This window comes from Cupressus sempervirens, chromosome 3, assembly GCF_028749045.1.
Source record: "Cupressus sempervirens isolate cs-2001-9-10 chromosome 3, ASM2874904v1, whole genome shotgun sequence".
NCBI lineage: Eukaryota > Viridiplantae > Streptophyta > Pinopsida > Cupressales > Cupressaceae > Cupressus > Cupressus sempervirens.
Window position 1 is genome coordinate 682399265 of NC_143120.1, and position 26690 is coordinate 682425954.

At 34.5% G+C, this 26690-nt stretch overlaps 1 protein-coding gene across 1 annotated transcript; it reads right to left on the minus strand.

The window, feature by feature from the left end:
* Window positions 1-2489: 2489 nt before the first annotated feature.
* LOC149568568 (eugenol synthase 1-like) lies at window positions 2490-14178 on the minus strand. Its single transcript, XM_089816746.1, has 5 exons — window positions 13870-14178; window positions 13301-13435; window positions 12981-13218; window positions 2762-2847; window positions 2490-2657 (listed from the first exon to the last, which is right to left on the minus strand). The coding sequence occupies exons 1-5, from the start codon at window positions 14176-14178 to the stop codon at window positions 2490-2492; spliced, it is 936 nt and encodes a 311-aa protein (XP_089672872.1).
* Between the last annotated feature and the right edge of the window lie 12512 nt (window positions 14179-26690).

Consider the following 26690-nt stretch of genomic DNA (forward strand, 5'->3'; position numbering starts at 1 on the left):
TGGTTCAATAGGAAGAAAATTTTTGTCACTTTGAGTTTAGTAGAAGCAGAATACATAACACCTAGCATGGAAATATGCGACACTATATGGCTTCAAAATTTGTCAGTAGAATTTTTTGGTTAGAAGGTTGAGACTATTGTGATATGATGTAATAATCAAAGTCGTATCAAATTGTCTAAAAATCTAGCATTTCATGATAGGTCTAAATATATAGACATCAGATATCACTTCATCAGAGATTGTGTACAATGGGGGGTTGTTCAACTATAGTACATACCTATAGAGGAGTAGGTAGCAAACATTTTGACTAAGGCATTGGGGAAGGAAAAATTCATCTTTTCAGAGATAAGTTGGGTGTCATGCAGAACAACTTCCTTACTAAGAGGGAGTGTTAGTTTATGTAGCTTAGATAGTTGTTTGTCCATGTGTGATTAATTAGCAAATAATTATTAATTAATTGAATCCTTCTAGAAGCAACTAGTAACCTATTGGTTAGGTTGTTTTAATCGAGAAGAAACTAGAAACTTCTTGGCTAGGTTGTTATCAAGAAGTATCTAGAAACTTCTTGGTTAGATTGTCTTGATGAAGAAGCAACTAGAAACCTCTTGGTTAGGTAGTATAAAAGGGGGTCAAGGGAGGCATTTGGTGAATAGAGAAGAACAAGAAATTATAGAAGCATTCATAATGTTAGCAAATAGTCTTGCAGTGTTAGCAAATAGTCTTGCAATGTTAGCAAGGGTGCAGTAAAAGAATTGGGGATAGTAATGGGGAATATTACACTACTACATTAGGGGTCAATTTGTGATGGCAAGAAAAGGTAATGTGGCTTTGGCTTTTTTTTTTTCAATTTTAGCCCGATGTCGTCGCAATTGCGACAGAAGGCGTCACAATTGCGATGCCAGTGGGATATAAGAGGAAAAAAAAAGCCTAAAACCCTCATTTGAATGAAATTGCATGACACAGGGTTCTTCTGAAAGGAAAGGTGTGCACGTGGGAGATCACTTCAGCAAGGTGTAAGGCAAACTCGAGGCATTTTGAGGGTCGGGCAAAGATGCGCATCGGCAAGGTGTAAGACAAATAAACCCATTATTTTTTAGAGATGCGCATCGGCAGAGACATTCTCCATGTTTTTCAGTGTTTCCATGTCTTAGTTGCTTAATATCATATTTCTTTTGCCTACTCTTTTCCTATTATTTTTGTGTTCAATGTCTAGCTTTCCAAAAGGTTTCAGGGCCCCTTGAAAACATATTTTACCCATAAAATCAAAAACTTTCATTTCCTCGTCCTCTTTATTATGGAAATTGCTAGCCTCAAAGAATGGAGAGGGAATCTCCTTCAATAGGAAGGCCTTTCATTCTTTAGCCTCACATTTCTGTGAACCTATATTAAGAGGCTTCCACAATCGTTTTAGTGTGGATCACTTGGAAAAAGGTTACCACAACTCATTCAAAGCGACCTCCTATGGTGTTCATTATTCTTGCCCGCACTAAATTACTTTTGGACACTCCATTAATATTGAGCTTGTAAAAGCCTAAGGGAGGTGGATCCTAGTTTGTATATTTACAAAAGGACAAATAATGCTATGGGTAGTAGAAAGGGATGTCATGGTGTTGGCCCTTGGAGAAATGGGATCTAATTATTTTGACTAATTAGTAGTTACTTTACAGATTTACAGATTCCCAACATCATTGTCTCAGTCAAAGGGAGAAAGAAAATGTCTTTTCCAAAAAATATATGTAAGAAACTTGCAGTTTGAATAAAATTGGTAATTTTTATTTTTATACTCAAAAACCAAAACGTGTCTCATAGCCTTTAAAGCAATATGGAAAATCCATAAACAAGATAACATGGCATTATTAAGATATTATTCAAACTGTACATTGTTACAAACACCTCAACCCAACACTGACTTGAATAGACAAATTTTATCACTATTTTTAATATGACAAACTATTGCTCTCTTCCCTCAGTCATGAATATTGTTGATTCTGACACTTCGCACTTCAATATTTCAGTGTGTCATCACCATTCATTATTGCTTTCACGTGCTACTAATTTCAGGCTGTAGAAAAGTGCCATCACATCTCAATATATTGCCATGAACTTCGGTGCAAGTTAAAAATTAGACCTGTACAGGAAGCCCTCTAATTGCCGACATTTAAGATGCAATCATACAATAATATCCACCGCACAACTTTGCTTAAAACATGAATCTGCATGTCGGTTAAAGTATATATTCTGCAGAATTGATATCTAATGAGATATATCAGACCTACGAGATTATACCAATAACAAATTCTGAAAATAATAATTGAGAAATTTTCATTCTAAGAAGACGTACATTATGTAGAAAGCTACATGACATCAGGCATATAGCAGATTTAAACATCAAATACTTATAGAATGGCATACAGCAGATGTAAACATCAAATACTTACAGAATGGCCTCAACCAAGACAATCTTCCAACTCAGACCCCAAAGGAAATTTTTATTTCAATGTGGGACTGTATGGACTAGGACATGGAGCTACAGCAAGATCGGGTAATCGATCAATAATTTCATTAACTGCTTCTAGGCATGTGTTAAGCATTTTTTTCTCTATTCGTACCAACCGTGTTGTCACCTGCCTTTTGGGGTCCGTACTTGGGTCTGCAAGCTGATGCAGTGCAAATATGTTGTAAAAAATCACTTTGAAACATATGTTGGTTGAAAAAGTATAAGGATATAGTTATCCCCAACATGAAGGGAACAAGTTCTTACCACTTTTTCATCTTCACTAGCAATTGATGGATAGCCTGCAAGTCGTTCTCTGAAGTAACTAGATAACTGATCTAGAACTGCTCTTTCTGTACATGGACTCACCTGCACTCATATTCTAATTGGTTAAATTGACTTTTCATAATAAAGGCAATATATAACCAGTAAGAATAATGAAACACATAAATTACCAATACAGCGAGGTATGAACAAAGAGGTGGGTGATAACAAAGAGCTCATCAATTTTCACTGTGTTATCTTCTGGCTACAAGTCTACACCATTCTTCACTATTTTTTATTTATACCTAATACAATTTTATTTTTCAAAATGTTTATCACTGCCACAGTTTTTGACAATTGGCTTCTTTGTATTAATGCCTATAAGGAGCCATTGGATATTGGAAGATAAAGGTTATAAATCTCAAGTAGTTTGTCTATGAGATTTCTTTTGGATTTGGCTGTGTTACATGAAATGCTGAAGTAAGATGAACTAATTTCAACCCATTCTGATTGATTTATACAAATTCTTATAACCAGTTCCATATATTTAATTACATTTAGACACTATCTTTTAATGCTTTATTTCAGTGTGCTACATATTCTATTTCATATTTGTGATATCTGATGAAAGTACTATAACATATGGAGGAATAGTCCATGAGTGGCATGGCCAGTTGAAATGGTTTTAGTTTCAATTTTACACCATTTGATACAAATAATATTTTTACCAATCGACCCCTAGGTTCATTCCATTTGCAGTAAAATCTTCATTACATAGAAAATATTCACAAAATCTATGTCAATGCTCACACATCTTCTTGGACTTACGCAAATCTATGTCAATCCTCACACATTTTCTTGGACTTACGCAGGAACTATGCTTCCCTGCAGCTCTTGTTAAATATGTTATCAACTTGAATTTTCTATTAAAGGCTCTCATGCTGAATTGAAAGCCAGGTAAAGAAAAAAATATTATACACTATTTTGTTGGTACCCTGTGCAGCACAACAAAATTGTTCTTACTATAAGAAATTTTTCTTTTCTTTTGTTTCATTGCAGATCTTCTACTTGCATGGAGATCTCTCCCCATCATTGGACACACTTGATAACATTCAAGCTTTGGATTGCATACAGGAAGTGCATCTATACACATAAGTATAAACTTCTTCTTTTCCCGCAACACATATAACAACAATTTTAAGTGCTTGCAAGGTATATACTTATGAATATATATTACATCCTGATTTAAATGTATGAAAACAATTTTCATTCCTTTTAAGCTTCATTCATCTCGAGGTGCAATTCACAAACTCAAGAATAGTGGCTTTTTTTCTTCAGGATGCCTTTAAGGGAAGAGTATGTGAATGCCCCCTCATGTCTGGAGTCTAGTTTAGAGGAGATGGCTATTTACACTGCTAAGGTTTGTTGAATCTAATTTTGAATAACATTGCTTGCTATTGTCGAATCTAATCTAATGTATATTTTAACTAGACTTGTAGCTTATATGTTTTGAAATTTTTGTTAGGTCTTGTAGTTTGTATAATTTGATTGCTGGAGAGCTTCTATAGCTAAGCAAGAAGGTCGTTGCACGAGTTATAGCCACATGCTCGGGTATGAAAATTGTTTTTTTTAAATTCTAATGTATATTTTAACTAGACTTTTAGCTTATATGTTTTGAAATTTCTTTTAGTGGCTTAATGTTGTAAGGTCTCTTGAAATAAGACTTTCAGGCGGTTTGTCAAAGTTTTACAAATAATCTTAGGAATAAAGTCAAAGAAAGTATTTTTAAAATATTAAAGTATCTAGCTAAGTCTAAGAAGATTTGTGTACTTTTGACAGTTTTGCTTAGTTTATGAAATTTGTAGACCGAAGTTTTCATAGCCCGATTTTTGCTTCCTGCAAAGAACGATCATGTTAGATAATATAAGTGAAGAACAAAACAGGGAGACAATCACTAGATTGTGGTCTAACTTGAAAAGAAAAGGTGATGGAAAATGTTATTGTCCTTGCAATATTTGTAAGGGCTTAAACCGTAGAAGACTGCTAATCAAAACAGATAAGAGACATTGTAGGGAGAATGGTCACATTGAAGGGGGGCATGACTATCATCCATTGGTAAGTCGTTCATTATATCATTTTAACAATTTATATACATATGAAATCACTTGATGATGAGTTGATGATCATGGTTTATTTATGTTAATCAATTTTATATAGGTTGATCTTCCCAGGGAAGTACATGATATGAACCACAAAAATCTGAAGAATATGGTTTTCGAAGTGGAGGAACATGGAGGTGCAAATATCCAAGGTGAAGATAATGATCCCATGGAAGATGATGATCATGCGCCAAAAAACACAATTGAAGAGGATGGTATAAATACATTGATCCATGACACATCTAGTCCAAGCATATCTGATCATGATGATGATGATAGCCTCGATGTATCTCTACTTCAGAAGGCATACGAGCCCCTATATAAATACTCCCAAACAACTCTTCTCTCTGCTATATTGTTGTTGTTGAACTTGAAGGTTATGAATGGTTTATCCAACATAACAATGTCACGTATGTTAAGGCATGTCATATATGTCTTTATAGTTAACAAGGGGTGAATAATGTACCACTAATATTGTTTATATTAACAACTTATATTTTTTGCTATAGATTGATAGGCGAGTTTCTGTTACCATCATCAAATATTCTACCTCGCTCATATCAAGAATTAACTATTGTTATGAAAGATATTGGAATGGAGTATGAAGCAATACATGCTTGTCCCAATGATCATATTATATATTATAAAGAACATGAATTTGCAACACAATGCCCTGTATGTCATTCGAGTAGATATCAAATAGATCAACTAACAAAAAAGCTGCCTCAAAAGGTTCTTCGTTACATCCCCATTATTCCACGGATGCGACAATTATTTAGGTGTAGTAGCTTGGCTCAATTTATGGATTATCATGCACGCAATAGAAGTCAAGATGAAATTATTCGAATCCCTGTGGATGGTTCGGCATTTATGCACATAGAGGAAAAGTGGCAACACTTCAAAGAAGAACCTCATAATCTCAGGCTTTCATTGGCAGTGGACGGTGTCAATCCATTTGGAGAGATGACATTTGTTTACTCGGTGTGGCTTGTTTTTGTTATCAACAATAACATTCCTCCATGGATGTCAATAAAAAGGGAGCACATTATGTTGGCAATGATTGTTCCAGGTATCTTATCATTTGATAGTTATTAATTTACATGTACTTACAAATCTTGCAGTAAAACGGTCACAATAATTATGTAATGTTACTGTTCATTCAAGTAGGTAAATATCAAGTAAAAGATATGAATGTATATATTGAGCCTCTTATCGACGAGTTGGTGGAGTTATGGAATGGTGTCACTATGTATGACGTGTCTAGACCAATAGGACAAAGACAATTTCAATTCCATGCAATACTTGCATGGACAATACATGATGCCCTAGGGCTAACACATTTTTGTGGTATGTTATAGTGAATTCAAGTTGCGCACAATAATTCTAATTATAAAAATCAACATATTTAATAATCCAATTACATCATTATCTTGTAGGTCTTCAAACAAAGGGAAAATTTGCATGTCCAGTTTGTGGTCCAAAGATGAAATCTCATCATTCAAAAAGTTTAGGAAAGCAGGTGTTTGATGAGTGTAGACACTTCCTCCATAGGAATCATAAGTATTGAAGTACGGAAAAACCTCTTTTCAATGGCAAAGAAGAGATTACATCAAAGCCACGAAGAATGACACCTCGCCTATGGAAGTTGGAATATAATAGAATTAATCGTCGAGGTAATGTCGTTCCACCTAATGGTTTATGTTTGTAATTTATGTATTTCTATTGTGATTTTTGTTGACTAATTGTGTAATTGATGATCGTGAAGGTCGTCAAGGCAATACTAACAACCTTCCAAAGGGACTAAAAAGCTATCCCAGAAAATTTAGTAGGTTGCCCTACTACGAGCACTTACAAATTGTGCATTTTTTTTATACTATGCATATTGGAAAGAATATAATAGAGACATTGTGGAAAATATTGGATGGAAGGCGTGACAAAGGAAAAATTGTCAAAATTTGTAATGACATACATGAATCCAATCATGCATTGAAAAATTTCATTCACTCAAATAGCAACAGAGATCAGATTAATATAAGTGCCCTTCCATGGTTATTAACGGAGCAGCAAAGTGATGCCATAAAAGAAGTCATACAAAAAATTTGATTTCCCACAGGATTTGCTGTGAACATAAACAATCTCATATCAAAAAAAAGTGAATTTGGGCCAGGGCTCAAAATGCATGATTGGCATACTTTCATCAAGGTAACTTATGTTCTTCTGTATTTACAATATATTCATAAACTATGTGTACTATTCATTATGTTATGTTAGAAAACAATGAAATGATTGGTTTATAATTACTGCAGTACGTGCTTCCTCTATCTCTCCCAGAGCACTTCAACAATAACATCAAACAAGTGATATACGATCTTGGAAAATATATGAGGTAAGCAGTAATATCTATTCAATTTTTTGTATATATTTATTATATTCACGATTTTTTTTTCTTGCTATGTAATCTATTGTATATTATTTTGTAAAGTCTCATATCTATATATTTTTTGTGACTTGAATCTCTTAATGTAGGTGGTTGTCATCTAAAGAAATCCAGAAAGAAGATATAAACTATTGGAAGAGAAGATTTCCTCATTTACTGTGTGAAATGCAAAAGTGTCTACCTCCAACTTTTTTCAATGCACAGGAACACTACCTCATACACCTAGTGGAGGAGATTGAATTGTGTGGACCTGTACACACTAGGTCAATGTGGATGGTTGAGAGGTATTTGAAATCTTTGAAGGCTTTGGTTCAACAAAGAGCACATCTTGAGGGTTCTATGGTAGAGGGATATATGGTATACCAGACTATGGTGTACATTACTGAATATCTTCCTAAGTTTGCATCAAATATCCATGTAGATCGCATTTGGGATCTTGAGCCTTTTAAAAAATTAGAAGGGGAGTACTTGATGGGGAAAGGTACATTGAGGAAAGTGAGAGGTAATAAATTATAAGATGTTATTGTAATAAATTATTTCTTAATCTTCAAAATAAATCGATTGTAAGTTGTCTTCTTTTTTTTTGTACAGGTGCTCGAGAGTGGGATGCACTATATTTGTATATTGCAAACAATCTTGATTGGATGACGGTATGGATTGAATGATGTCAAAATTTGGGTCGCACATTAACATGGGAAGGTGTATCTTCATTGGTTAAAGAAGCTCATCGTAATGGAGATTCCAATGTTACGCAAAGGGAAATAGATTTAGCACGTGGTTCAAGAGATTTCTAGGTACGTACAAATTTATTAATCACCCGTATGTTTATCAACTCATGATACAATAATTTTGATATGTTTCACATATTATTGTAGGTTAAACACCACAAGGCTATGTTTTATAATGGTCAAAAATTTTGCGTCAAAGTGTTGGATGACACGAAGAAAACTTGTGATTCAAGAATAACTGCAATCTTTCAAGTGACTAATATTTCATCTAGAAACGACTTACATCCTTAAGAGTTTGAAAATTGATATTATGGAATTTTGGATGAGATACTTGAGTGTGACTTTAGTTCCTTCAAATTAGTACTCTTTGTTGTCAAATGGTACAAGCTACGACTTAATCCAAATGATCCTGATAGAACTGTTATTGAAAATGATAATGGATTTACAATGGTTAATACAAGGTCATTTGAGCCAGTTGGGGATGAGCCTTATGTTCTTCCAAGCCAATGTGAGCAGGTATTTTACTCAGAGGTTCCACATAAACTGGGTTGGTCATTTGTTGTTAGACATGAACCAAGAGGAAGGCCAATAAAGTATAATGCGATGGAAGAAGAAGATACTAAAGAAGTAGAAGATGATGTAGATGGTGATCACAATCGACAGTTATTGGATGATGTTCCTGACACAAATTTTCATGAAGAAGAAGAACAAGATGACGACGATGATGTTGCTACTGATGATGATGATGATGAAGATTATGTTGATGTTGATGATGATGTTGATGATGACGACGATGACGACGACGATAATGACGACGACGATGATGGCGAGGATGATGATGATGACGATGGTGATGATGATGACAAGGATGATGATGATGATGATGATGATGATGATGATGACAAGGATGATGATGATGGAATTTAGAGGTATGCCATCAATCCTTAATCTATTTAATATTCATTTCTTGATAGAAATATATTTGTCTTATATATATAGTTACATAGTTTATTCATTATCTATTTAAAAGCTACAAGTTTCAACTACAAATAGAATACTGGTAATCTAAATTAACTATTAATCTAAATTAATTAAATAAAACTATTTAAAACACATATTGATGCATGAATGTATTGAGCCTTATTTTCTTTCAGGTCAAAAGCATTTGTAAGTGTTTAGTTTAGAAAAGGGAATTCATTAAATATCTATAAAAGGGAGTTGTACCTAGAATATCATAGGGAAAACATAATATAAGTGCTTACCCAATTTTTTGGTTAATAATTCTTCCTCTGTAGGTGATGCAGAGACCCTAGGTGGTCTTGCAATCATTCATAACAAGAGAGACTTCCATAGTGTTCTCACAACACCAACCAAGCATCTTCATAAGATCCCTCTTCTTGATCCAAGCCAACTCCATAACCTATCAGAGTGCACACAAAATCCTTATGCCACCTTAGGTTCTACATCTTTGGAATAATCCCATGAATGTCCCTCAATCCATCCAATAGATTCATCCAAGCAATCTAATCAACAAACTATCAAATTCTCACAATGCCTCAATAGGCACCAAACTTGACTTCACCTTAACTAGGTGTTTCCTCCACCTCCACACACATCGAACAACTTCAAATAGAATGTCCCCAAGGTGACTAAGCCCTCAACTCATCAGCTGATACAAAAACCCAATTTTAGCCCTTCACTAGGCCTACTTCCCTAGCAGGCTTATAATGTGAGCCTGATTTAAGTGTTTTATTGTGTACCTTTTAATGTTTTTAAATTTGATGTGATGCTAATGATGGATTTGATTATGCTCACGATAATTGAATTACATTTGCAGGAAACTGAACCCCTTTCAGGAGCATCCTGCACAGTCTCATGGATCGACAGGTATAGTAAGATTGATGTCTTCTAAGATCTCTCCCATTTGCAAGTACCAGCGAATAGGTATTTTTTAGAAGTGTCTTCCTCGAGTGAGGGAAATATAGGAATAGAAGAGGAAAGTGAGACATGTAGTTTATCTAGAACAGGGAGATTAACTAGAGGTCAAAGGACTAGAAGGAAATTCAATAAACGCATGAAATTTTTACTTGCTCAAGGGGGGTCATGTTCTTATGATGATGAGACAGAAGGCGACATCAAGGTGCCCTTGAGGTACCAACATCTACAGAAACATTGGGTACCCAAGGAACTTCCTCCAATAAACACTGATTTTTGTGTTAACGAGAGGATATATCGCATAGCACCATCATCACTACATGGTTTGGGCCTATTTTCTATGGACGGCATAAAGCTGTCTTACAACAAAGTTTCTGAATTGATGGAGTATGTTGGACCATGTTTCGATTACAAAAGTTGGATGCATATTGTTAAATATAAAAAAGGTATGCGTAGGTATGCCCTCTCGGCAAATTATATACAACAACAAGACAATAATCAAAGTAAAAGTGTGGCTATATACATTGATGGAAGGCCAAAAGCAATAGGGAATATTGCGGATTTTATAAATATTACATGACCTGGGTCAACTATAAAGCAACCCAATCACATATTTGAGGCGTGTGAGGGAAATTGTGTATTCATCTATGCGATAAAATCAATACGTGCAGGGGAAGAGCTTCTTATTGATTACAATTTGAACCGCATAGATACTAACGAGGCTACTATCATGGGGGTGGTACATACTATTAAACCAACTTCTAATCAATGACTCCAACATACCATTTAGTCAATAAATTTTTTGCTAACATTTTTATACTTGATCTTTGACACAAGGGCACAATATGGAGCAACCGCCCGAAGGGGATGCTGACGATGTTCCCGACTCATCTACACACGAGCAAGTAAAACTCATTGTAATTGTGCAAACTAGATAGAAGCAAAATTTTATTTTTTTAATGTTGTTTTCTTCATTCTTTTGGAGTAATTTTGATAATACTAATACTATTGTTGTCACAAAGGGCCAGTGGTCGGAGGGAGGGAAAGGAACCTGCAGTCCCTGATCAGCAGCCCCCCCCTGAGGAGGACCCTTTTTATATTGATTTAGCAGACACCGATGACCCGATCGGTTCGACTAAAAATTTGCTAAAGAAAATTGGCAGAGAAATTTTACGTTTGGCAACCATAAAGCCTACTACTCAGGAAATAAGAGAAAGGGGAGCTGAATTGATGCACACCTCTGAAACTTTAAAAGTAAGTATTAATGAAATTTTTAATTATAACAAGAGTTCAATAATGGTTTTTATGTTATGCTCTTTTATGGCATTAATTAAAATATGGATGCGTTGTCTTTACAGAGTTTTTTGCGTGATTTCAAGCCCCGTTCCCATGATGAGGGTGCTGCAGGTGGTTCAGGTAGATCGCATGTTCCATTCCCCACTTCTTTTTTCCACTGAATATATATAGGAATGATCATAATCATTGACAATACATGCTCAAACAATCCTTTTTTTAATGCTCTAACAATCTTGTCCATGCTAGCCCACGCGTTCTATATTTATGCATGCTCTAACAATTTTATTCTTCAGCTTCACATCAATTGAATCCTATGATGATGTCGCCTCCCATCCAAGACAACCACAAATCTCTTTTTGACTGTTGAGTTAGCAATACGCAACTTACAGGCATCGACTGTTGCACCATCTACTGGTACACAAATCCCTCTTTTTCTCTCTTATGACAACAACAAACAATTTTTTTTTTACAACTTTTTAACATCAATTATCATTTGTTCTTTTATACTTCGTGACAAAGACTTATGAAACTTATGAAACTTTTTGCAATAGGAGCTGCAGTATCATTTCCTGGATGTTCCTATGTTCCTAGTACGGGAACGGTGAAGGATGTCACATTGATCGTCAGCGACGATGAAGGCATTCCATTAAAAGTAGCCAAAGTTCCAGGTACTTTAAAGTTATTATTATTCTATAGTGATATAGAAGTAATTTAGTTTTTTATCACTCTTTATCAACTAATGATCCCATGATTGTTTTGTAGGGAATGATCTTTTTTGTAGAAAACTTGGTGATGAGTGTTTGCAAATATTCAGGCCCACCATGCGTACCTGGTGGAACATCATATCCTAACTAAAACCCCAAACCACTATTTTGATTTCATATCATTGCTATAATAGTTTTCCTTTTCATTCATTTCTTGAACTATATATATTAAAAGTAGCTTCACTTCATTTATGAGTCTAACATATTTTTTTTTACTTAAAAGGTGGAATAACCAACACAAACCGTTGAAGGATGATCTTATAGAGAGCATGACCCAACTCTTTGGACCTTGTGCATTCGAGAGAAACAAGCTCCTTGAAAAAGATGGTTTATGTTTGAAGTATATTAGGAACCAGTATAGAAAAAATTTACGAGATAACGCTAGGTACGAGCGTCCACCCTATGTTCTTGAGGCTGAGTGGCAGGCTCTAATTTTGGATGGAAATTATAAAGCTGAAAAGAAAAATAATATTACACCAGTGGAGAGTACAGCAAGGTATGTGATACTGTTGAGAATCTAATTATGTACTAATTAACCTCTATATTTATACTATCTAACATATTTCAAACTTTTCATAGATTGCCTGACACATCAAAGGCAACAAAGGCAAGACTAGAAAAGCACGGGACATACAAGCTCGGCTCTGGTGGTTTTTTGAAACTTCAAACAAGAGTTGTAAGTATTAGTAAATGAAAAATTGTATCAAATTTTTTATATAATGTGATGAGAAATGCTAGGACTCCCTTATTTAGCTCATCAATTATAAATAGGTCAATAGAATATAATAACAGTAGTGGATTTTCATATTCAGTATAAACAATTCAACAATTGAAGTTAGACTCTGCAATCTAGATTAGTGAAGATTCCTTCATTTACTAATATGACATTATTTAAAATCTCACCCTTGATGTTTCCATCTCCATAGATTTCAAACTGATCTTGGGGAGGAGCAAGCTCAGAGGGATGGGTATGATAAAAGTAAGGCCACCCAGCAATAGAATTGCAGCAGATGTAAGTGTATGGAATGTTGGATGCCTCAATTGCCCTCCTAAAAACTCTCTTTTCTTTGTAAAAGTTTAGCCTTGGTTCTACTAGATTGGCTCTGTCTATATCATGCCCAAATTCTGAAGGAAGAAACCTCTGCATCAAAGTTCAACAATTCTTAAGTCTATTACAGCTAATAAGCATTCATGGTAATAATGTTAGGGTCCTATGTTCTAACCTTAATAGTGCCAATTTCTTTAATGGTGTCTACAATCTTAAGCTGATTTGTAAGTTGACCACCACCCACAATTGAAATAACAATATCAATGCCTTGCATGGCCTTTACCATTGAATTATGATCACTTAAATCTCCCTGCAGAACACCCATTATAATATACATGCACATTAATAAGACCCATTACAGAACATGTAGACATTAATAAAACCCATTACAACACAAATTTTTACAACTATAATATAGCTCATGATCCCAACCAAATTAGACTCATTGATAAGGAGATCACTAACCGAACACCCCTTCTTAACATAATTTCTAAATACCCAACTTCACAACAAGACAGTCAAACATGATTATTTGTGAGATGACCTAACAATTTAGCAAATAGCTGCAATAGTAGTTACCATGAACAAACAAGCAAAGCTTAATCATATATTCTAAACCTATATGACCAATCAAAACAATCTACAGTTTGTAAAATCAATATTTTAAACAAGTACACACACTTTACAACTGTGCCATACATATCTACCACAAAATCTTAGTTATGAATAGAGCTAGTGACATACATAGACAATGTTAACACCAGAATCTTTCAATTCATGGAGGCACTTTTCTTTGGCAGAATCATGGGCAGTGATGGGTCTAATGAGAGCATAGGTAGAATGGCTTGCATTTACAGCTGCAAGAGCAACAAAGCAACCAATATAACCAGTGGATCCAATCACTAATATTTTACTTTTCTCTTCGTTCACAAAATCCTCATATGAAGAAATCTCACAAATGGAGGCCATGGTTGAGACTGAATTTTCCTCCAATAGTTGAGAATAAAGGCAGTTATTGAAAGAATGAGGGAATGCAGCAGCACTTGAAGCCATTTTTATTTCCAAAGAGCTAAACTAACTCTTACCCAACTTAAGAATTTGGAGAAAATATGTTGGTACAAGAAAAGCATACAAACATGCAACATTTATATAGTAGATTGCTCCATCAAAACTGCTCGATTTTTCTCCTATTATATTGTGATGGATATAGATGATTTTTTGTTGATATTTTAACTACCCTCCATTGGTTGATGAAACAATGCAAGTAAAATTCACCATACCACGCAAAAATGCAGGGCTTAGAGTTCAAGAGATGCCTCACAGAAGAGGATAAGAGAATTGGCTTCCAACAAGGCTATAGAGCCATGGCTGAATGGCTACGAGCTGAAATCAGTGTGGAAGGTTCTAATAATGATGCATCTGAGCCACAGGTAAATAAGCTAAATGAAATTTATTTCAAATTGAATACTTTACCAATTAGTCTATTTGATGTTAAGTTCCAATATAAAGTGAGTATATTTGTTTTAAGCAAGCAATGTTAACAATGCGTAGGATGTTGGAATGCAGCCTAACAATCCTTCTACACAATCTATGGATGCTAAAGGTTCGCATGATGTGCATCCCAGTGGTGGAGGTATACATTTGCAATTAAATTTTTTATATGTAATTGCAATTGGTGTTTGGATTAAAGTAACATTTTGTATAGCAGCTATAGAGGATCGAGGGGTCGATGTTCATGACCGTGTTGATGTTGAGTCTAGACAAAATGATGTGGTCAGATCATGTAAAGAGTGCCACAGTTATGTTATTTAAAATAATTAAATACTTGTAACAATTATAATAAATTATTTTTAATTTAACTCATTTATTTGTTATTGCAGAGGACCCCCCTTTGCAATAGCATAGGAATTTGAGATCATCAAGAACAGAGAACAGAACAACTGATGAGGGGGGAATTGATGATGACACTGATGCTCCTCTTAGAGCTTACATAGAAAAAAGAAATAAAAAAAAGAAAGAAATGATTGTCATCTACATACCTTAATTGATAATGAATGAATTTTATGTCTCAATGAATTTAATTATGTGCTAATGAATGTTCACGAATTATGTGTTAATGCATAATATTGATGAATGTTGCATGTTAACAAATCTAATGTGTTAATGAATGTTATCATGTGATATTGATTGAATTTTATCATGTCATATTGATTTAATGTTACATTTTATTAATGGTTGAAAGAATGAATGAATGTTAGATGTTAACGAGGAATGTAGAGTGATGTTAGGGGGAGGGGGGTGGGGCCATATGAGCTTCCACCTTCACGTGGTTGGCCCTGTTTAGTAGAGAATATTAAACTATTCTCAAAACAAAGTGAAGCTCAATAAGATACTAACAATAGGTAGAAACAAGAAGCAATAACAAGCTCCTTCTAGAACATAACTCTTACCAATTATTGCTATCTTCCCCACACTAGGAATCTCCATCATATTCTCATATGTCTGCAACAAAATTCTTTTTCTGTCTTCATCAGCATCCTTTCTCTTTACCTCTGCTACAACCTTTTGAACCTTTTTGGTGTTAGGTTCTCCTTACTCTTCAACACTTTATTTCTACTCATTTGTTATTTGTCCTTCAAATGGACAACTTGTCTTCATATCATCCTTTTCTAGGTTCTTTTCCTCAACCTCATTCTCATTAGCTATTTGCTTCAAAGCATCATCCTTTTTTATCAAAACATCTTCCATTGCTTCACCATGTTCCTCTTTTCTTATGAGCCTTTCCCTCTCAAAGATGCCAATGCTCACTGACACCTTCGAAGTTGTCTTGTGCTCCTCCAATGGTGTTAATACCATCTTCTCTCCATTATTTGTGAAAGTGTAGGTGTTCTTTCTGACATCATGTAGGGATCTCTTCTCAACATGCCAAGCCCTTCCTAAAATTATATGACAACCACTCAAAGGTACAATGTCACATAGCACAACATCATTATATGATCCAATGGTGAAGGGAACATAAGCTTGCTCCTTCACATCAACACAACATTCAACATCCAATCCTTGTGCTTTGTAAGGCCTAACATGTGTTATTCTTGGTAGATTCAATTTGTTAACCATCTCAAATGAAACAAGATTTGTAAATGAACCACTTGAAACAATAACCTTTTAAAATTTCATAGATTGGAACATGAGATTGGATGGCTTGAAGCTGGGAAGCCTTTCTATCCAACAATGTTTGATCCTGTACTTCAGATTTTTAGTCATGACCAACCACTTAGTTGTTTGGGAAGACCTAGATATGTAATTGCATTGTATTAGATATGGTTTATGTTTTTGTTGAGATTCTATTACTACAAAAATGTTGTGCAGTCTGTAACTTCTAATTGTATGGTGTTTTAACATAATTTTTGTTTTAATTTGATTTAGTTAGATTGATACATGTCTACACAGTTACTGCTAGAAGCTCTTTCAATTTTCACCTGATGGAATGTAGAAATCTCATGTCTTCAAATGTTTAATAGAATATGTGTATGAATTTTGCTCACTTTCTTTTATTGTAGGTCAATTATTCAACTAATTTTTTGGGATCGACATTTGAACTTCCATTTTCAGAGGTTAGAAAGTTAGGCTTAGAAACTCAAGTTATGTTGAACCATGTCTGGACATCAATGTCTGGTTCAAATAATAGTAAATCTACACAGGAATCTCAATCTAAGAGAAGCTCTAAGGTATTCTTTTGGTCAATAAATAAGTTTTGTTCTTGAATTGTGTTCATCATTGAGGTTGTACTGAGATTTGAAACAATCTATTGTTGAAAGCATTATCCCATTACACAGCATTGGAGCAGTTAGATGGGGGTGTGAAAAGAGATTAATGTGAACGATGCAAAGTAAAAGTGAAGGCTCTAGAACAACTCAAAATTGATAAAGCACCACATGTTCTTGCAATTCATCTCAAGCACTTCAGTGTAGTTGGATCTGGAGGAAAAATTGACAAAAAAGTAGACTTTGGTTGTACATTGGATCTCAAACCATTTGTTAGCAGTTCACATGTAAGTAGCCCTTACAATATTATTTGCCAGTGGATCACATTTTTAGTGGAATCTAATAATATAGTTTTTGTAATATCTACTGGTTTTTTAATAAATATTGCACATTTGAATGATATTCTAGTTTCTCTGTCTATTGATCAATCATAGGAGGGCAATTTTAAGAACACTCTTTATGGTGTTCTTGTTCATGATGGCTAGAGCACACATTCTGGTCATTATTGTTGCTTTATTCGTTCATCCACAGGCATCTGGCATGCTTTAGATGATAATCAAGTATACATTTGCTACAGTTGTGAAGACATGTTTAATTTGTAAAGTGCTTGGAGCTAATTCTTTTAGACTAAGGTATTTGGATGGAACCAAAATACCTATCTTACAATGGACAAGATTTGAAGCTTTATCAGTTATGATTGTTTTCCAGGTTCGGTTATGTTGTGTCTTAGCTTAATCTTTTCCTTTTTGTTTTTTCTCAGCTTAGTTTTTAGTCTAGTCTGTTAACTACATTTAGCCAAATGATGTGATTAGGTTTGAAAATATGGCCTGATATACAACTCTGACGATTAAAATAAACCTTAATGAGTGGAGCTAAAATTGTGATGGCAGGCTGGGATCAAGCTATCTCCTTGAGTCTAATGTCTGTGATCAAATTCGGATTGTTAAGAAGTGGCCCCTCTAATTCGAAACTGAGGTCTTCAGAAAAGGTTGATATCAGACCTGCAATCAGATTTAATTTACTAGTGAAGGCCTCACTATAATCTAAAATCAGAATTTGACAATGGTGTTAGTCTGAAGTCAAAGCCTATTTAATTTTAATTGATTTGGGATATAATATTCTTGACAGTACCATCTTGAGGATGGATTATCATGATTGATACAGGCACCAGAATAGTCTTAATTTGCAAACGTAGGTCATAATGATGGATCAGACCTCTGCTACTCTCAACAGTCTTAGTAAAATGAAACAACTTTATTCAAATCTGCCTCTGAAAGTTTGAAATTTCTGCCCTTGTCTTGCAATTGTGATCAAGAGATCTTCAAAATAGAGCCCTGTTGCCCTGCCTTCATAGCAAATGTCTTGGTATATGGGGCAATTATCAGTGCAACTTAATCTTAAATGCTTGCAAATTTTTGTTAAATGAAGATTGCCTCGAGTTCTGAGGGTGAGAGACATGGCATTTAATTCATTTCCCTTTGAAATTTGAAATTCAAGATTGTGCATCGGGTAGAACCTGATAAAAGATATTAAATTTAATGCCTCGATTCATAAAGGTTAAGGTAAGACAGTGATAGCAAGGGCTGCCATTGACTTTTGGGCCTAGATCTGCATGTATTTAATTCAATTAATCCTCCATACCCCTATTGGAGTTTAATGCCCAAGATCTAGCTGTTTGGATTGAACTAGGGCCTAAGCGACTTAAATTTAAATCCTTAAGGCTAGATGCTACATCTTTAGGGCCTAATTTAGCCAACTGATGTCACATTCTTGGCATAAGGGTTCATTTCATTGGTCTTTGAGCACAGATCTGGGCTTAATTCACCCTAAATTTCAAATTGCAAACACATTTTGATGCTCTCAGCCCATACATTTTATCTAGGATAGGGCTTAGCTGATTGAACTCTCTGATCTAATCATAATTTGGGCCTATATTAGGCCACATGTCTTATACATGGGTCTTAATTAAAAGCCTTACATCCACACACCTCAAATAGGGGCAAGTTTCAATTCATTTCAAGTATAACCCCATTGTCTTAGGGCTTGATCCACCTTGAAATTGGGCCCAGATCTGGCATACATTCAATTATTTGTTCTTATAGTAAGGCCTTAGATCCCCCCCATACTTCATATAGGGCTACACTTTGCACAAGATGCAAATTTAAAATCCACCGTTATTAGATTTAAATCTGGCCTTCTACAGTAAAGGGCAGATCTGAGTTGTAATTACTTTCAGATTGTAAAGTTCAAGGCCATTTGGAGCTTATTAAACTTGAATCTTGGCTTAAGCAAGCTTTTAAGGTCACAACATTTCATTGCCAGGCCCTGATTATTAAGTTTTAGGCCTTCTCAAGCCCATTCACCAACCATAGTGCCCAATTTTAAGCCCCATTCTTATGGAATTGTAGCTTGGTGTTATTAGACTCGGCCCCCACATTTTACCCCCAAGGGATGTCTATATGCATTAGATGTTTCTCACAAGCCTAAGTTTACATTCTCAGCTATAGGGCATTATTACTAATACTAAGAGTTTTGAGCCATGTGGGATTGAATTTTGGGCCCATAGGATCAATCTTGAGCCTTATCCGCTTCTCCCTTCACATCTCCATTTGCTAGGAATGAACAAGATTCTTAGCTCCATTTGCTAGGAATGAAGAAGAGTCTCAGTTCTATTTTCAAGGAATGAAGAGGAATCTCATTTGCTAGGAATGAAAACTAGTCTCATCTCCATTTGCTAGGAATGAATTGGAGTCTCATTTCCATTTGCTAGGTTGAACAAAGAGGAGTCTCAGCTCCATTTACTACTTTAGCAAATTTTACATTTCCTTAGCTCAATTTCTATCTTTACTCCCCCTTTTAGAGTTAGCCAAATTTTCTCAATTTTCATACTCTATCCAAACATAGCCTTTTGCACCCCAGATTGCTGCCAACCTACTCAACTAGCCATGCTCATCAGAAAAAGAGGAGGGGGGGTCACTATTTGCAATGGGGTGATGTTGTGAAAACTGCTCAACAAGTAGTACATCTAAAACTAGAATATACATAAACCTAACTAGGTACTTTTCTCTAAGTTTTTCTACATATAGTGATGCGCCCCCCTTATCTCAAGACATCAATCGATAAAGTGCTTCATTATCTATGCATCCAAGAGAGAAAGTACACCATCTCCTATCTCTTTGAGGAATATGGTGATTTATCTCAACGTGTACCTTTTGAGAATAAACATTTAGATGCTTTCTCTCCCACTATTTGATGTCTTTTTATAGTTTTATTATTGGTATCCCTTTCTACAATCTTTTGATAAGAACACCGTATTTAGTTTTGAAAGTGTAATTTTAATCTTATAATTCATTTCAAATTCACAATATCCTTTTCACCGTATGTGACAGAAAATATGCATTCTTTCCAAACGACAGCAATCTCTTTTAGTGTTGCAGGTGTAAACAAGATATCCCAATAGGTAGAAAAATTTTCAAATGTCAATTTCATTTCAAAAAGTCTAGAAAAGAACACAAGTTCTGGCTAGTCATGCAGTAAATCCAGATCATGATGCATCATGCTTGTGGCGAGGCCGTTGTGGCAGCAATGCGAGCGGCCTCGTCGCAAGCATGATGCACCATGATCTGTTGATGATCTAGATTTACTGCATGACTGGCCAGAACTTGTGTTCTTTTCTAGACTTTCTGAAATGAAATTAACATTTGACAAATTTTCTACCTGTTGGGATATCTTATTTACACCTGCAACACTAAAAGAGATTGTTGTCGTTTGGAAAGAATGCATGTTTTCTATCACCTGGGGGGCATATGAATTCATATGCCCCATGATGCATCATGCTTGTTGCGGGGCCGTTGTGGCAGCGATGACAGTTGGCATCACCACCACAGCGGCCCTGCCATATTGCTAACTGTGGACGTCATAATTACAACGTCCAGCCACGCATTGCGACAAAATGTGCATCACATGCTTAGTGATGCCGTCGCAATTCCTGACTATGCATCACAATTGTGACACATTTGGAAACATTACGATGGCCAGCGGCATCGACACTAGCGCTAACACACCGCTAGCACCGTCGCATCCCCATCACAATTTTCCAAGACCATCGCAAGTGCGACACCTAAGGAAGAACTGGAAAGGCTCTCGCCTCAGCGAACCCATGGGCAGATGCTGACGCCACCCCGTCGCAATGTGTGGGGAAGACGTCAAAATTGTGACGGGATCTGCATGCATTGCGATGGGAGCCGTGTCGGTTTAGAATGGTGAGATTGCGACAAATAGGCATCAAAATTGCGATGTCTAAGGATAGATGTTGCAATTTGTGACTAAAAAACAATGACGTCTACTGCCATCACAGTGGCAACACATTGCCGTCGCAATGGCGACACTTAGCCGTCGCAAATCGATGCCAAATGTATTAGTGTTAGGAAGAGATATTAGGAGGTTGTCTAAATTTTTCCAATGTGGTGCAAGGAATTTTGTATCTATTGATTTTTTGAAGTTAATATATTTTCCATTTGTAGAACTAGTTTTCCCTTAGGGGTTTTTCAAGGGACAATATGTCTAAAAATATTGTGTTCATTGTGTTGTGAATTTCTTTTCATATTTTATTGGTGAAGTTGCATTTGTGTTATTTTTTGATAGTAGTCATGAATTATTTTTTCAAAATTTAATAATTCTTTACAATATGAGGTTAATAATTAGCTGCTACAATAGGAATTTTCACAAAGGTAGTAGAGATTTTTTTTTTGGAGTTGCAAAGAACTTGGTCATTTTTCATCTTAATGTCCTAAAAGGGAAAAGAAAAAAGAACCTAGGAAGCATTATATGTTAAAGTCTACACAATATTGCTTCTTTATTGATCAAGATGATAAAATTAGTTTTAAGGTGATAAATTTATTAGATAGTGATGATGAGGATGATGAACTTGGATTTTTTTCTATTAAATAAGATACTAGCATGAATGCTGATGATATTCCTATGGGGTAGTATCCTAGCATTTCTAGAGCATTGGAGAGATTGATATTATAAATTTATGTTGCATTCATGACTATATTTTTCATTGATGTCAACATACTAAGAAGATTGGTAGAGTAGAAGACAACATTTGAGATAGCATGGTTTGAGGATTGAAGATTAGATTAAGCACAATTGGGGACATGTTCTACAATGTATTCTGATGCTATGGCTAAGAGCACATGCAAAAATTTGAAGACTTGTAGCAATTATTTGAGATTTGTAGATAGCGTTCCTGAGAAGTGATTTTTGGTAATTAGATTATATTTCCATGGATAGAATCTAGTTGAGCACAATTAGATAGAGGTAGAAGATATCCTAATGATGATAGATTGTGAGCCAACAATGTTATGTAATTATGAAAAGATGTAATATGGTGTGTCATCTTAATTAGGTCCTATTGTAATTGTAATTGGGAAAGCCTCAAGGATGATTTAATGAATTATTTTGAGGACTTTTTATAAAGGAAGGATTATTCCTTTGATTTTAATATGTATCAAGTGGATTAAGTGTATGTGGATGAGAAGTATAATGTGAGTATGTAATCTAAGGAATTATTGTGATGCAAGTTTGTAGATCTGGTATTGAGATCTAACAAGTGTTTGGTTACAAAAAAGGCATGGCAAGAGGATAGAGAAAGAGTATGAGTTGCTAAGATAAGTTTTATTTTCTATTATTTTGAAAAGAATCATACAGAGGTTAGTTGGATAGTGAGTTCAGTGGTCTTTCCCTTGAAGCTATTTGGACAATGGGTCCTTCTACTTTTTATAACTCCTAACAGGGTTAGAATCTCCTCATAGGGATTCAAAGTCTCCTAAGAAGGATTGTTATGTACTAAATTATTTCATTGGATCCTCTTACAAGGAACTTATATATTAGTAAATCATTTTGTAGGTACCATCCCCACCAAGGTTTTCCCTCTGATCAATGTTTTCCCTAGTTAACATATCTAGTGTTATTATGTATGTCTATCTTCTTATGGTTGTTGGTTATATTGATTACATGTTTTAGAATTAATAATGTTAACAAAATTTGTATTAATTAGATAATTGATTCACTCCCCCCCCCCAGTTATTTTGGTTGGCTTTTCTTTTTTAACAACTGGTATCAGAGCATTGGGTCCTTGAAGGAAATTTTTAACAACTTAAGGAGATCTATGGTGGGTCATTTTAGAAAAGAAAGTCCTAAGTTTGATGGATTTAACTATGAAAGAAATAAAGAGAAGATAAAGATACATATTTTATGCATGGGTCTAGGATATTGGTTGATCACGAAGAATGGAAAGATCATACTTCAAGAAAGAAAAATTGAAGAGTGTACTAAAGTTGAAAGAGGACTGTTCATGTGTAACATTCTTTCTAGAGAAGCACTTTTGTCAGCATTTCCTAAAAATAAGTATAGTTTAGGGTTATCTCGTGCAATTGGGAAAGCTTTGGAATTGGCTTTTGAAGGTTATAAACATGTTAAAAGAGTTAGATTAAAAAATTGGATATGTCTATTTCAAAAAGCTAAAATAATGGAAGATGAATATGTAAGAAGTTATATTGGCATACTATCAAAAATTGTTGCAAGACCAAGGCTTGTGATGAGCTAAAGAAGAAGATGAGATCATATGGAAAATCTTGAAATTTTGACACCACTATTCAAGAAGATAGCACAGATGATTGAGAAAGTAATACCTTGTACAAAGAAGTTCTCTAGAGAGACTCTTCTTGGAAGATTGGAAGCAATAGAAACAAGTTTACAATTATATGGCAATTTACTTAGAGTGGAGACTTTCTTTACCATACTAAATGTCTTTCCTACCCTAAAAAGGAGTTCAAGCACACATGGAGATTATGATAGAAGTAGTAGACCAAGACCTAAGAATGAAAGAAATAATTTCCCTGCTTGCAAGAAGAGAACTAGATTGTAAGAGGATCTTTAAATGTTGTATATGTGATGAATTTAGTTATTATGCTTATAAATATCCTAAAAGTTTGAAGAAGTAAAAAAAGACTTTCAAGTTTAGGAAGACTAGATAATGTTTGTATGCAAATTATGATGAACTAGATGAAAGCTTTTTGAGAAAAAGTGGCGATGAGTTAGGATTTGTTGCTATAAAAGAAATAAGTCCTGAGAAAGAAGTTAGAGATGAAAAATGCATAGTTTAACAAGTTGAAAAAAATCTGATTGAATTATAAATAGTGGTTGTTCACATCATATGATTGGTGATATGGATAAATTTGTTAAGTTCAACAATTGTGATGGAGGAATTGTCAGAGTTGGGAATAATGTGACTTGTCACATTAAGGGAATGAGATCTATTACTCTTGATGGTAAAACTAACATAGATGATTTTTATCTTGTTGCTGGACTAAAAAATAATATTCTAAGTGTTTTATAGTTGATTGATAAGGGCTATGAAGTATAGTTCATGGAGAAGACATGTATCATCAAGGATAGGAATGGTAAGTTGATTGGTACTCACACAAGATCTAGAGGTAATCTTTTTCAGCTAAATCCTACAAAGAAAGTAGTACATTTGTTGTTAGAGATTAGCCTAAAATTGTAAAGCCTACTAATTTTGTATGCAAGGAATGTGTTATGGCTAAACAAAAGAAAAACTCATTTCCTAGCAAGAAGTTTAGTACAATAGAAAAATTAGAGATTATTCGAATAGATTTGAGTGGTCCTACAAAGACAAGAGGATTCTACAATTGAAAGAAACTTTACTATTATTTTGCTAGGATGACATGGGTAAATTTTCTTAAGGAAATGTATGAAGCATTTGAGAAGATTAAGGTTTTTAAGAACAAGGTTGAAAATGAATTTGGATTAAAAATTAAGTGTTTAAGATTTGACAAAGGCGGAGAGTTTACCTTCCAAATGAGTTTAACAACATTTTTGAGGTGATTGGTATTAAAAGACAAATTTTAACCCCTAAAACACTTGAGCATAATGGTATAGCTAAGAGAAGAAATAGGTCTATAATCAAAGTAGAAAGAGCTATGATGTTTGAAAATGACGTATCAAAGACATTCTAGAGAGAAGCAATTAATATGGTAGTGTATACAATGAACATAGTATAGATTAGAAAAGGTATAAACAAGACTCATTATGAATTATAGTTCAAACATTCACCTTTAGTAAAGTATTTTTAGAATTTTTGGAAGAAAAATTTATATCAAGAAATATTATGACATTAGTAAGTTTGATTCAAGAAGTGATGAAAGTATGTTTCTTGGTTATTCATTGGAAATAAAATCTTATATATGTTTCAATTAGAGGACTAAAACTATTGTTGAGAGCACAAATATTAAAGTGGATGAGAAGTTGGAATTCAAGAAGAATACTTGATTATGATTCTAATGAAGAAGCTAATCCTAAGGCTAACCAAGAAAATATTGAGTTGTTTTATAAAACTAACAATCATTTGTAGAATGAGATCCAAGTTGTGGAAAAAAAGAGAGGAACCAAGATCTGAACCTAGAGCGTAAATAAAATTTGAGACAATGACACTAAATAAAAATTTGACAAAGAATCACCCCACTGACTAGATTATTGGAAGAAAGGACAAAAGAGTTTTGACAAGAAATAAAGTAGATAAAGAGTTTGGTTTGATTTATCATGTAGCACCTAAAACTATATATGAAGCTAACAAATATGACTTTTGGATTCAAGCTATGAAAGAGGAGTCAAAATAGATTGAGAAGAATGATACATGGGAATTAGTTCCTAGACATAAGGACAAGAACATTATAGGAATAAAATAGGTTTTTAAAAACAAAAAAAATGAATAATGAGAGGTTCTAAGACACAAATATAGTCTAGTATGGAAAGGATATTAACAACAAGAAGGCATAGATTATGAGGAGACATTTGCACTTGTTTCTAGAATTGAAGCATTAATAATTTTTTTGGCTTATGTGGCTAATAGAAAATTTTAAGTGTATCTAGATGGTTGTGAAGTCAACATTTCTAAATGGAGAACTTGAAGAAGAAGTCTATATTGAGTAGCCTAAAGGATTTCATTTGACAAAGGGATTTATGGTTTGCAAGTTGAAGAAAACACTATATGGTTTGAAAAAGAACCTAGAGCCTCATATGCAATGTTCGATAAATATTTTGAGAAATTGTGATTTTCTAAAGATAGTATAGATAATAACTTGTATTTGAAAGTAATAGAGAATGGTTTGTTGATTATTGAAGTATTTTTGGATGACATCATCTTTAGAGGAAATGATGAAGCAAGTGAAGCATTTGCTAATGAGATGAAGAAGGAATTTGAGATGAGCATGATTGGTGAGATGAAGTACTTCTTGGGTTTGTAGATTATGCAAAATAGTGAAGGTATTTTTATTTCTCAGACTAAATATTTGAAAGACTTATTGAAGGGATTTTGTTTAGAGAGTTGTAAGCATGTTAGTACACATATGGCAAATTGTCATAAGTTATCTAGGAAAGAGGAGACACCTACTATTGAGCAAAAGAAGTATAGATCCATGATTGAAGGTTTGCAATATTTGACTCATGCAAGACCAAGTGTAGCTAATGTATTTGGCATTGTTGCAAGACTTCAAGTTGATCCTAAGGAATCACACTATGCAAAAATTAAGACAATTTTCACATATTTGAAGGGTATCCCTGATTTTTAGTTGTGGTATGATAGATTAAATGACTTTACTATATGTGCATATATTGATGTGGACTAGAAAGACAGTATGGATGACATAGAGAGTGCAAGTGGTGGATCATTCTTCTTAGGAGGAAGATTAGTTTCCTGGCTAAGAAAGAAAAATGATT

Coding starts and splice junctions, on each gene's coding strand:
- LOC149568568 (XM_089816746.1), bottom strand. CDS start 14,178: ATGGCTTCAAGTGCTGCTGCATTCCCTCATTCTTTCAATAACTGCCTT. Junction 13,436..13,869: donor CTGGTGTTAACATTGTCTAT/GTATGTCACTAG, acceptor GGTGTTCTGCAG/GGAGATTTAAGTGATCATAA. Junction 13,219..13,300: donor AAGAAATTGGCACTATTAAG/GTTAGAACATAG, acceptor ACTTTGATGCAG/AGGTTTCTTCCTTCAGAATT.